Source organism: Piliocolobus tephrosceles, chromosome 17, assembly GCF_002776525.5.
Source record: "Piliocolobus tephrosceles isolate RC106 chromosome 17, ASM277652v3, whole genome shotgun sequence".
Taxonomy (NCBI): Eukaryota; Metazoa; Chordata; class Mammalia; order Primates; family Cercopithecidae; genus Piliocolobus; species Piliocolobus tephrosceles.
The window spans coordinates 58,836,369-58,848,428 of NC_045450.1; the positions used below are offsets into that span (position 1 = coordinate 58,836,369).

The following is a 12,060-nucleotide window of genomic DNA, read 5'->3' on the forward strand; positions in this document are numbered from 1 at the left end:
GCCTTTTTAAAATGAGTATATATTTGTCTAATAAGCGGAAAAATACAAATAAAAACAAATCATGATTAGTAGAGCATTTCTCATAATTACTTTAAAATGTCTTAGCATAATGAATGATGCATACAGCTATAATTTATCCATTCTTATTTACTGAGTCAGGGTCTCACTCTGTTACCCAGGCTGGAATGCAGTGGTGCCATTTCAGCTCACAGCAGCCTCTACCCAGGCTTCAACGATCCTCCTAACTCAGCCTCCCGAGTAGCTGGGACTACAGGCGTTTGCCACCACGCCCGGCTACATTTTTTCTATCTTTGGTAGAGACGGGGTTTCATCATGTTGGCCAGGCTGGTCCCGAACTCCTGAGCTCAACCAATCCACCCGCCTCAGCCTCCCAAAGTGCTGGGATTACAGGCATGAGCCACCATGCCCGGCTTATTCATCCTTATTCATATTATGTAGGAATCAGAGCTCTCCATAATGTCCACTATTATAAATGAACAGCATAATCAGAGTATTCCCTTGGTCATAACTTCCATTCCAAACTCTTGCTCAGCTCCTGGCCCAGTGTGACACCCGGGGGTAAGAACCAACCACGTGTGTGCTCACAAACTCACCTGGGGTCTCCCAGCTGCTGCAACTGAGTACCAGGGGCCTAAGCAGAGGGAGCAACTGAGAGAAGAAAGAGAAGCCAAGCCCAGGCCCAGCCCCTTCATCGGCCCTTGCCAGGTCACTCTCTCTCAAGAGGTCAGGATTCACTGACTTCCATGTTTCTCTCCAAATCTGAAGTTTACAAAGTAGCTGAGCTGCTCATCAGGGATATGCAAGGCTACTTTCTGCAGCAGAGAACAGAAGTGAAAGGGAGAAGGGATGAGCAAGAAAGTCTCTGGATTTCAGAAGGAAGACGGGCCAAGGGCAAGAGAAACACATGTGAAAGGTCCAGTGAAGAGACAGGGAGGGGCAGCTCTGGCCTCCTCTGCTGCCACTTCCCTTGTTCAATCCATGGCGGTGAGGCTCACACCATTTTCCACTCAGCCTCCTCCGCACAACCTGCATGTCTACCATTTCTTCGGGGGCTGGAGCTGGTTCCACGATGCCTAGCCAAAATCTGAAGGGGGTCTTGGGGCCAGTCACTGCCAACGTGACCAGATTATTATAAAGATGGGGGAAATGTGGCTTTTAAAAAAGTGGGGAAAGGACCCAATTTTCTAAAATGCAAATTTTTCCTTCTACTGCCCCCATCATTTGCACACATTTTTGTCAAGTCCAAACATAATTTGCAGTGAGGTAGGTAGTTTCTCTCTACTCATGCCGTTGTCCTTGGGATGATGTCGGGGGCTGTGCCCTGAACACACTTGTCTCCCGTGCAGGGGCAGTGCCAGGGCTGGCACCAGTGGCTGGTGGAGCTTCTCAGTTGGCTATTTTCTCAATCTCATCCAAATCATCCGTGTCCAATCTTTCTATCTTCTTATCTGGGGGAAAAATACACAGGTCTCTACCGTGCCCAGGAATGTGCCCCACCCCGGGCCACAGCAATCATTCATTTATCCCCAAAGGCTCCGGGTGCCTGAGCAGGGGGCAGCAGGGCCCCTAGTCACTGACAGCAACAGTCAGAGCCCCACGCCCCGAAGCCCGGTCATGGGGGAGCTGTCCTTGGAGTCCCTGGGTCCTGAAGTCTCCAGGTGTGGCCCTGAGAACTGCCATATGGTCAGAAAGGAGGGGAGTGTGCCAGGGACAGAGCCTCTCTCAGGGCTACAGAAGATCGTACCCCTTTCCCCACCCCGCCCCCCTTAGTAAAGGGCGCCAGGCACAGGACCCTCCCCGGGACTCACTAAAATGCTCCTGGATTCTGTTCAGGATGTTCATGCTGTGTTTGCTGTCCACCATGTTGACTGCCAGGCCCCTCTTGCCAAAGCGGCCTGTGCGCCCGATCCGGTGCAGGTAGGTCTCGTTGTCAGGGTTCCCGTCCTTGTCCACGGGAAGATCAAAGTTGATGACGACAGACACTTGTTCAACATCGATGCCTACGGGAAGGAGAGATGGAAGCTGAGAAGACCAAGGACAGGAGACAAATCAGTCATGTGGTCCATCCATACAATGGAGCATGACTCAGCATTAAGGGAACACGGCACTAAGAGATGTGTATGACGTCAAGTGTAGGAAGCCAGATCTGAAAGGCCATGCAGTATGAGATTTAGATGATGCCCAAAAGCAAAACTACAGGCACAGAAACCAAACTAGCAGGGGCCACGGGGTGGGGTGCAGGGAGAGGTGATGAATGAGTCCCTGAGAGCTGGAGACAGAAGGACAGGAGACAAAAATCACTGTTGTCCAAAGGTAAGTCAATGCATATCAACTTTGGGTTGAGGGAAAGAATTTGGGAGGCTGAGCATGGTGGCTCATACCTGTAATCCCAGCACTTTGGGAGGCCAAGGCAGGCAGATCACCTGAGGTCAAGAGTTCAAGACCAGCCTGGCCAACACTGCAAAACCCCATCTGTACTAAAAATACAAAAATTAGGCCGGGCGCAGTGGCACAAGCCTGTAATCCCAGCACTTTGGGAGGCCGAGACGGGTGGATCACGAGGTCAGGAGATCGAGACCATCCTGGCGAACATGGTGAAACCCCGTCTCTACTAAAAAAAAAATACAAAAAATCAGCCGGGCGAGGTGGTGGGCGCTTGTAGTCCCAGCTACTCGGGAGGCTGAGGCAGGAGAATGGTGTAAACCTGGGAGGCAGAGCTTGCAGTGAGCTGAAATCTGGCCACTGCAGTCCAGCCTGGGCGGCAGAGCGAGATTCCGTCTCAAAAAAAAAAAATTAGCTGGGCTTGGTGGTGGGCGCCTGTAATCCCATCTACTCAGGAGGGTGAGGCAGGAGAATCACTTAAACCCAGGAGGCAGAGGTTACAGTGAGCTGAGATTGTGCCACTGCACTCGAGCCTGGGCTACTGAGCGAGACTCTGTCTAAAAAAAAAAAAAATTGGGGGGACAGGCCAACTCTGGGAATTGGGTACAAGAGAGGGCACATACAGGCACACAGCAGAACCTGGAGGAAAATAACAAAACTGGCAGGTGCCAACAAAATTATGAAATCAGTCAGTAAGCCTCCGGGAGACACAGTGTTCTGGAGATGGGCGCCCTTGGAGGAGCAGGCTCCGTTCTCTACCAGTCAGATGCCTGTACACTTCCTTCCACCAAGGCAGGACTCCTGGCTTCTGTGGGAGTTTTTCACCTGAGGGAAATGCAAACAGTCTAGAAAGGAATATTGTCGCCAACCCTACCGATCTCCCTGAGACCATCTGACTTCCCTGTGTACCAGGATTTCTGGCTCTAACTGGGCCTGGGACCCCGAGCCTGGCAGACCAGGTGGGACACGTCCTCTGCTCACCGCGGGCACACACGTTGGTGGTCACCAGAACCTTCTCTTTGCCCTCTCGGAAGCGCTCAATCACCGCAGCCCTCTGCTCCACCATCATCTCCCCACTCAGCAGAGCCACCTGGTGGCCTTCTTTTGAGAGCTCTGCTGCCAGCCAACTAGCTGTTTTGCGAGTCTGTAGTGAAAAGAATTGTTTTATATGAAGAGACCTGTTAAAAACAAAAGGAAGGCCGGGCGCGGTGGCTCACGCCTGTAATCCCAGCACTTTGGGAGGCCGAGACAGGCGGATCACAAGGTCAGGAGATCGAGACCATCCTGGCTAACACGGTGAAACCCCGTCTCTACTAAAATACAAAAACTAGCTGGGCGAGGTGGCGGGCGCCTGTAGTCCCAGCTACTCGGGAGGCTGAGGCAGGAGAATGGCGTGAACCCAGGAGGCGGAGCTTGCAGTGAGCTGAGATCCAGCTACTGCACTCCAGTCCGGGCGACAGAGCAAGAATCCGTCTCAAAAAAAAAAAAAAAAAAAGGAAGACAACTGCAAAAAAGTGGCTTGCCACAATTAAAATACATGCAGGCACTGCTAAATCCAGTTAGGAGGTTAGGCTTAAAATTTCTCAATGAAGTATGGTGGTACATACCTACAGTCCAAGCTACACACTTGAGCCCAGGAGTTCAAGGCTGGCTTGGGCAACATGGCAAGAACCCATCTCAAAAAAAAATTTTTTTTCAAATAGAATTTTCCTCATATGATTTCTTTCTTTTTAGATAAGTTACGTAACTGCTGTTAGTTTTTTATCTAGGAAGAGTGTGGTTTTAGCTAAAGATCTTCATTCCTAAATAGTCTATGTTCTTGTCAGATATGGTGGCTCGTGCCTGTAGTCTCAGTGCTTTGGGAGGCTGAGGCTGGAAGATCGCTCGAGGCCAGGAGTTTGAGACCAGCCTGGACAACAGAGCAAGACCCCATCTCTACAAAAATAAAAATAATTAGCCTGACATGCATGGGGCACACACCTGTAGCCCTAGTAACAAGAGCCAAGGCTGCAGTGAGCTATGATTATGCCACTGTATTCTGGCCTGAATAATAGAGCAAGACCCTATCTCAAAAACAAACAAGCAAACAAACAAAATATATATATATATTAAAATTTTATATATTTTTTGAGACAGGATCTCATTTTGTTGCCCACTCTGGAGTGCAGTGGCACAATCACAGCTCACTGCAGTCTCAACCTCCTGGGCTGAATCAATCCTCCCATCTGAGCCTCCCAAGCAGCTGGGACCATAGGCACGCACCACCACGCCTGGCTAATTTTTAAAATTTTCGTAGAGATGGGATCTTGCTATGTTGTGCAAGCTGGTCTTGTACTCCTGGGCTCAAGAAGATACCCCCACCTCAGCCTCCCAAAGGGCTGGGATTACAGGCGTCAGCCACCGTGCCCAGCCATATATATTTTTTTAATGATGAGGTCTAACTATGTTGCCCATGCTGGCCTGAACTCCTGGGCTTAAGCGATCCTCCCACCTCAGCCTCTCGAGTAGCTGGGACTACATGTACTTGTCCACCTTATATTCTTTTTTTGTTGTTGGTTTTTTTATTTGTTTGTTTGTTTTTGTATTGAGACGGAGTTTCGCTCTTGTTACCCTGGCTGGAGCACAATGGTGCAATCTTGGCTCACTGCAACCTCCACCTCCTGGGTTCAAGCGATTCTCCTGCTTCAGCCTCCTGAGTAGCTGGGGTTATAGGTGCATACCACCACACAGGGCTAATTTTTTGTATTTTTAGTAGAGACAGGGTTTCACCATGTTGGCCAGGCTGGTCTTGATCTCCTGACCTCAGGTGATCCACCCGCCTTGGCCTCCAAAATTGCTGGGATTACAGGCATGAGCCACCGTGCTGGCTGCCCAGCTTATATTCTTAAAAATCTAAAGATTATTTCATTAGCTGTTACTTGGGGTTTTTTTTCCCAGTAATCAGTAAGAAGTGGAATCAAAGTCTCCCTCATACAACTCATTAAAACCTTAGGAGAACAAACCACTTCCTTTCTTCCTATGGTGCCCAGGGGCATCCAGTCCTCCTAAGCCCTGTGGGGAGCTGGCTGAGAGGGAAGGGCCAGGCCTGCCACTGCTGCTGCTACTCACATGGCAGAAGATCATGGCTTGAGCAATGGTGATGGCCCCATAGAGGTTACACAAGGCCTGGAACTTCTCGTCTCTGCTGCTGCACAGGACATAGTACTGCTTGATGGTGTCCAGGGTCTCTTCCTCCCGCTTCAGTTTGATAATGTTTGGGTCTGGGACCACTTTCTGGGCAAACTTCCACACAGAGTCCTCAAAGGTGGCAGAGAAAAGCAGCATCTGGCAGTTCCTGGGCAGCATCCTGCAAGGGAAGGCCCTGGCATGTGGCCCCAGGTGGCCCCGGGAAGCAGCGGAAGCACAGCCTCCCCAGCTGGGAGGGTCTAGATGCCCAGGAAGGCTAAAGGGGGAGGAGGAGCAGCAGGCCTGGGTGGGGGACAGGGGTTGGGGGAGAGCCCCTAGGTCTCCTTTCTCAGCCCAGGCTGGGAGGGACTGTGGTCAGTGCTGACATGGAAATGGCCTGTCAAACAAATGGTGCTGAGAGTACGAGAGCCAAGACCCTGGCAGAGGCCAGAGGAGGCGTCTGAAGTGAAGGGAAAAGACACTGCAGATGGGGAGGCTGAGGAGTCCTCTGCCCTCGAGATCCCTACCTCTGGATGCGGATGCTCTGATCCTGGTGGCCCTGAGTGGCTATCATGACGTCAGCTTCATCCAGAACAAACACCTTGATTTTCTTGGGATCAATGAACTTGAGCTTGGAGCACCAGTCCAGCACGGTCCCAGGGGTGCCAATGACAATCTGCTCGCTGATCTTCTGGCCTCTTTCCACTGTGGAGACCCAGGTGATTTTCATGGGTATTTCAAAGGCAAAGCCAGCTCTGGAAATCAAAGCCCTGCCCATCCTTCTAGGACTAGGAGAACAAGTTATTTCCAGATTTCAAAACACACATGAAAGTTCCCCTCAGTCTTGGTTTCTTCTGCTGTGAAGTGGGCAGAATGATACCTATCTCAATGCACTGCGGTCAGGATCAAATCCCACACAGCAATCCTTCAATAAGCATCAGTTCCTTTCTTCTTCTTCCTATAATCCAACATCATCCAACTCTTTTTATGTTTGTTTATTTATTTATTTATTTATTTTGAGACAGGGTCTCACTCTGTTGCCCAGACTAGAGTGCAGTGACACACTCATGGCTCACTGCAGCATTGACCACACAGGGTCAAGCGATCCTCCTGCCTCAGCCTCCCAAGAGGCTGGGACTACAAGCTGGCACTTCCACGCTGGCTAATTTTTTTGGTTTTTTTTTTTTTTTTTTTTTTTTTTTTTTGAGACGGAGTCTTGCTCTGTCGCCCGGGCTGGAATGCGGTGGCCGGATCTCAGCTCACTGCAAGCTCCGCCTCCCGGGTTTACGCCATTCTCCTGTCTCAGCCTCCCAAGTAGCTGGGACTACAGGCGCCCGCCACCTCGCCCGGCTAGTTTTTTGTATTTTTAGTAGAGACGGGGTTTCACCGTGTTAGCCATGGTTTTTTTTTGAGATGGAATCTTGCTCTGTTGTCCAGGCTGAAGTGCAGCGGCATGATCTCGGCTCACTGCAAGCTCTGCCTCCCGGGTTCACGCCATTCTCCTGCCTCAGCCTCCCGAGTAGCTGGGACTACAGATGCCTGCCACCACAACCGGCTAATTTTTTGTATTTTTTAGTAGAGACGGGGTTTCACCGTGTTAACCAGGATGGTCTCGATCTCCTGACCTCGAGATCCGCCCGCCTCAGCCTCCCAGCATGCTGGGATTACAGGTGTGAGCCACCACGCCCGGCCGCTTGGGTAATTTTTTTTTTTTTTTGGTCTATGTTGCCCAGGCTGGTCTCGAACCATGTGCTGAAGCAATCCTCCCACCCTGGCCTCCCAAAGGGCTGGGAAAGCAGGTGTGAGCCACTGTACCTGGTTTTGCTTACTTTTAAAGAAAGGGAGCTGACCCCAACCTTCCATCCTCAGTCCTGTTAATCCCTCTTTGGTAAGCAGGTCCCAGAACTCTGGATGCTAAATTCAAAACTCTACCTTCTTAGCGAAGAACTCTAGATATTAAGAACTCTGTGAGCCACGCATGGATTTTTTTTTATCAACCAAAAATCTTATTTTAAGACTGAAAAAGACTGTTAACAAAGTAGCAGGTATTCAAATAGATTCAAAGAGAGCAATAGTTAGGCTCCAGGGTCAGACTGAATTAGAAAGTTGAATATGGTCATCGCATCTTCAAAATTCAAACACCCAACCCCTTACCCTGCTCACTGTTCAGGTGTCGCCTGCTGTACTCACATTTATTGCCTCGAACAGCATAGGCAAGCTTCAGTTCTGGGTAAAATTTGCCCATCTGCTCAATCACTTTTCCTGTTTGAAGCGCCAGCTCATATGTTGGGGAGAGGCATAGACACTGACAGAAAAATCATAAAGGATGAGTTTAGGAGAACCATTTGGTAACAGACTTGAAGGCACCCAGTATGCTGATGTTATTAGCACTTGAATAGCACAGGGAAGCATGTCATTCCATCCAGGCCCACCTTTCAGCTACAGATTGAAGCCTGCAGCAGGTAGCCCTGGCTTGGCAGAAGGCTTTGGAAGCCATGGTTTAAGGCTGCTGCTTCCAAGCACATCCTCCCAGGTCAGGGCCTGGTATAGGAACTTGCTCTGCCTGAGCCACAGCCTAAGGTGTCAGAAGCTTCGGACCTCTCGTTAATCCCCACCAGATGGCACTGCACTCCCCAGGGCAGGCAACCCAGGATACCCAGCCCCCCAAGCCCTCACCTGGGGATATCTCTCTGCTGGCTCCACTCGACTGAGCATGGCTAGGACAAAGGCAGCTGTTTTACCAGTGCCAGACTGAGACTGTGCTATCAGGTTCTGTGGGCTAGATCAAGGAAGAACAGAAATGAAACATATTGGTGAAACTTAGTAACATGTCAACATTCTTTCTGAATGTAAGGCATATTTCCCCCTGATGCTTCTCTGTATTACCCAGGTTTTCTCCATTGGGCACAAATTACTTTCATATATTTTTTAATACGCTGTTAAAAAGCTGCTTAAATTGTAAAATAAATGATTATTTTAAATGGGCTTACACCAAGAAATTCTCATTCTAGCCTCTAGCACAGCCAGAGGACTCCAGCTTTGTACCCCAAAGGTCACAGGGAAATGAAGTGTGCAGAGTAAGATCTGTACCCAGACAAGTTCCCATCAATATTTTTGGCCGAGGCGTGATGCATTCCAAAATTTGGGTTCCTTCTGTGTGTGCCTTTCCCCAGCTTTATGGACAAGATGCTAAGTCAGGTGGATGTTTTGGAGGGAACTTTTACATTCCACTTTATGGGATCCAGCATTATGGGAATAGGTGGCATGTTTGTCATTTTTAAAAAAGATAAATATGGCTCACGCCTGTAATCCCAGCACTTTGGGAGGCCTAGGCGGGCAGATCACGAGGTCAGCAGTTCAAGACCAGCCTGGCCAACATGGTGAAATCCCATCTCTACTAAAAATACAAAAATTAGCCAGGCGTGGTGGCGGGCACCTGTAATCCCAGCTACTCAGGAAGCTGGGCCAGGAGAATCGCTTGAAACTGGGAGGCGGAGGTTGCAGTGAGCCGAGACTGCACCGCTGCACTCTAGCCTGAGCAACAGAGCGAGACTTCATCTCAAAAACAAACAAACAAACAAACAAAAAATACAAAAAGTAGCTGGGTGTGGTGGCGGGCACCTGTAATCCCAGCTACTCAGGAGGCTGAGGGAGGAGAATCACTTGAACCCAGAAGGCAGAGGCTGCAGTGAGCCGAAATCGCACCACTGCACTCCAACCTATGCGACAGAGGAGACTCCATTTCAAAAAAGAAAAGAAGATAAATATGCCAGGTGCAGTAACACATGCCTGTAATCCCAACACTTTGGGAGGCTGAGGCTGGAGACTCACTTGAGGCCAGGAGTTTGAGACCAGCCCTGGCAACATGGTGATACCCTGTCTCTACAAAATTTTTTTTTTTTTTTGAGACAGAGTCTTACTCTATCGCCCAGGCTGGAGTGCAGTGGTGTAATCTTGGCTCATTGCAACCTCTGCTTCCTGGGTTCAAGCGATCCTCCCACCTCAGCCTCCCTAGCAGCTGGGATTACAGGTGTGCGCTGCCACACCCGGCTAATTTTTTTTATTTTTTGTAGACACGGGGTTTCACCATGTTGGCCAGACTGGTCTCCAACTCCTGATCTCAGGTGATCCACGTGCCTCAGCTTCTCAAACTATAAAAAAATTTGTTTAAAGTCAGGAGGTCAAGGCTGCAGTGGGCTATTATTGCACCACTGCACTCTAGCCGGGGAAACGGTGAGACCCTGTCTCAAAAGGAGCTCACTCTGGTCAGGGTGGGAGAAGGATGTGGAAGGAGGGGAATTCAGGGGCTTCAACTATCAACTGGACCTGCTTCCTTTCTTGGCAGGAGAGGGCTACAGAGCTATTCTTGGTATTGTGCTTCACACCTCTGTGTAGGTCTCAAAAATTTCCAAATAATATTTTGTTTGTTTTTTAATTCATTGCAACACCATTCACATCAAAATAATATTTTTCAAACCCAATTTTTTTTTTTCTTGAGATGGAGTCTCACTCTGTTTCCCAGGCTAGAGAGTGTAGTGGCGCGATCTCGGCTCAATGCAACCTCTGCCCCTGGGGTTCAAGCGATTCTCCTGCCTTAGCCTCCCATGTAGCTGAGACCACAGGCACGTGCCACCATGACAGGCTAATTTTTGTATTTTTAGTTAGTTTCTTTTTTTTTTTTTGAGACGGAGTCTCGCTCTGTCACCCAGGCTGGAGTGCAGTGGTCGGATCTCAGCTCACTGCAAGCTCCGCCTCCCGGGTTCACACCATTCTCCTGCCTCAGCCTCCCGAGTAGCTGGGACTACAGGCGCCCGCCACCTCGCCCAGCTAGTTTTTTTTTGTACTTTTTAGTAGAGACGGGGTTTCACTGTGTTAGCCCGGATGGTCTCGATCTCCTGACTTCGTGATCTGCCCATCTTGGCCTCCCAAAGTGCTGGGATTACAGGCTTGAGCCACCGCACCCGGCCTCCAAGTTTTTTTTTTTTTTTTTTTTTAATGGAGACAGGGTCTTGCTCTGTTGCCCAGGCTAGAGTGCAGTGGCACCATCTCAGCTCACTCCAACCTCTGCCTCCCGGGTTCAAGCAATTCTCCTGCCTCAGCCTCCCGAGTAGCTGGGACTGCAGGCACATGCCACCAGGCCCAGATAATTCATTTTTAAAATTTTTTTATTTAATAAGACGGGGTTTCACCATGTTGCCCAGGCTGCTCTCGAATTCCTGAGCTCAGGCAATCCACCCACCTTGGCCTCCCAAAGTGCTAGGATTACAGGTGTGGGCCACTGTGCCCAGCTAATTTTTGTACTTTTAGTAGAGACCGGGTTTTGCCATGTTGGCCTGGCTGGACTCAAACTCCTGACCTCAGGTGATCCACCCGCCTTGGCCTCCCAAAGTGCTAGGATTACAGGAGTGAGCCACCGTGCCTGGCCTTAAGCCCAATTTTTAAGATAGCATAGAATAAAGCACTATTTTTCTCTATAAGTTTCTATTGTTAAGTGGAAAAGGCAGAAACTGTATCTAACTCCATCCAATTCTCTCTGCACTTGCCTAAGCTGTTTTCCTGAGGAAACATGTGGCCCCAAACAGCCCCTTCTGTTCTCAGGCACAAAAAGGCAGTTTGTGGAAGACTGATTTAATCACACTGGGAGAGATGCATTTGGTCTGCATACTCACGGTTCAGCAAGCATCATAGGTAATGCGTTCTCTTGTATCTTGGAGGGTCGATTGAAGCCCATGGCATAGACTCCCTGGAGAAGCTGTGGTTTCCTAGGAAGCCAGGAAGACAGAGGATGGATACCTAGAAGTTGGAATTGTTTAGAGGTCTAGAATCTTATCTTTTTCTATAGTTAGGAATGATGTTTCCTACCTCTGTCAGACGCATTTTCTTTTTTTTTTTTTTTTTGAGACAGAGTCTCGCTCTGTCGCCCAGGCTGGAGTGCAGTGGCCGGATCTCAGCTCACTGCAAGCTCCGCCTCCCGGGTTTACGCCATTCTCCTGTCTCAGCCTCCCGAGTAGCTGGGACTACAGGCACCCGCCACCTCGCCCGGCTAGTTTTTTTGTATTTTTTTAGTAGAGATGGGGTTTCACCGTGTTAGCCAGGATGGTCTCGATCTCCTGACCTCGTGATCCGCCCGTCTCGGCCTCCCAAAGTGCTGGGATTACAGGCTTGAGCCACCGCGCCTGGCTGACGCATTTTCCTATGCCTTAAAAAAACACTGTCAATAACCAAAGCAAACCAAACCAAGCTACTTCCTCTCCCTAAGGAATCTTAATCTGCAACTATTTCTGTAATTCATAAAATACAGACTGCTTTATTTTCTTAGAGAAATTAATGCTTTCAGCAGACCCACAAATCTGGCTGGCCTTGGAGGACAAGTGTTCCCTGGACACAGCAAGGGTGGTGGTTATTAATTCATAGCATTAAATAAATTATAAAATATATATCTTTTTTTTTTTTTTTTTTTGAGACGGAGTCTTGCTTTGTCTCCTGGGCTGG

At 49.3% G+C, this 12,060-nt stretch overlaps 1 protein-coding gene across 3 annotated transcripts in view; it reads right to left on the reverse strand.

The window, feature by feature from the left end:
* Position 1: 1 nt before the first annotated feature.
* DDX19A (DEAD-box helicase 19A) overlaps positions 2-12,060 on the reverse strand; it is a 27,962-nt gene continuing 15,903 nt past the window's right edge. The window contains exons 5-13 of one of the 3 annotated variants that reach the window (XM_026456470.1): positions 11,238-11,330; positions 8,245-8,347; positions 7,759-7,873; positions 6,096-6,273; positions 5,512-5,749; positions 3,313-3,547; positions 3,163-3,228; positions 1,830-2,021; positions 2-1,469 (exon numbers count right to left, since the gene is read on the reverse strand). In XM_026456470.1, the coding sequence (XP_026312255.1) occupies positions 1,408-1,469; positions 1,830-2,021; positions 3,163-3,228; positions 3,313-3,547; positions 5,512-5,749; positions 6,096-6,273; positions 7,759-7,873; positions 8,245-8,347; positions 11,238-11,330 (1,282 nt within the window). In that variant the 3' untranslated portion in view covers positions 2-1,407. The remainder of the gene's footprint in view (positions 1,470-1,829; positions 2,022-3,162; positions 3,229-3,312; positions 3,548-5,511; positions 5,750-6,095; positions 6,274-7,758; positions 7,874-8,244; positions 8,348-11,237; positions 11,331-12,060) is intronic. The other 2 variants (XM_026456471.1, XM_026456472.2) reach the window with 2 other exon arrangements.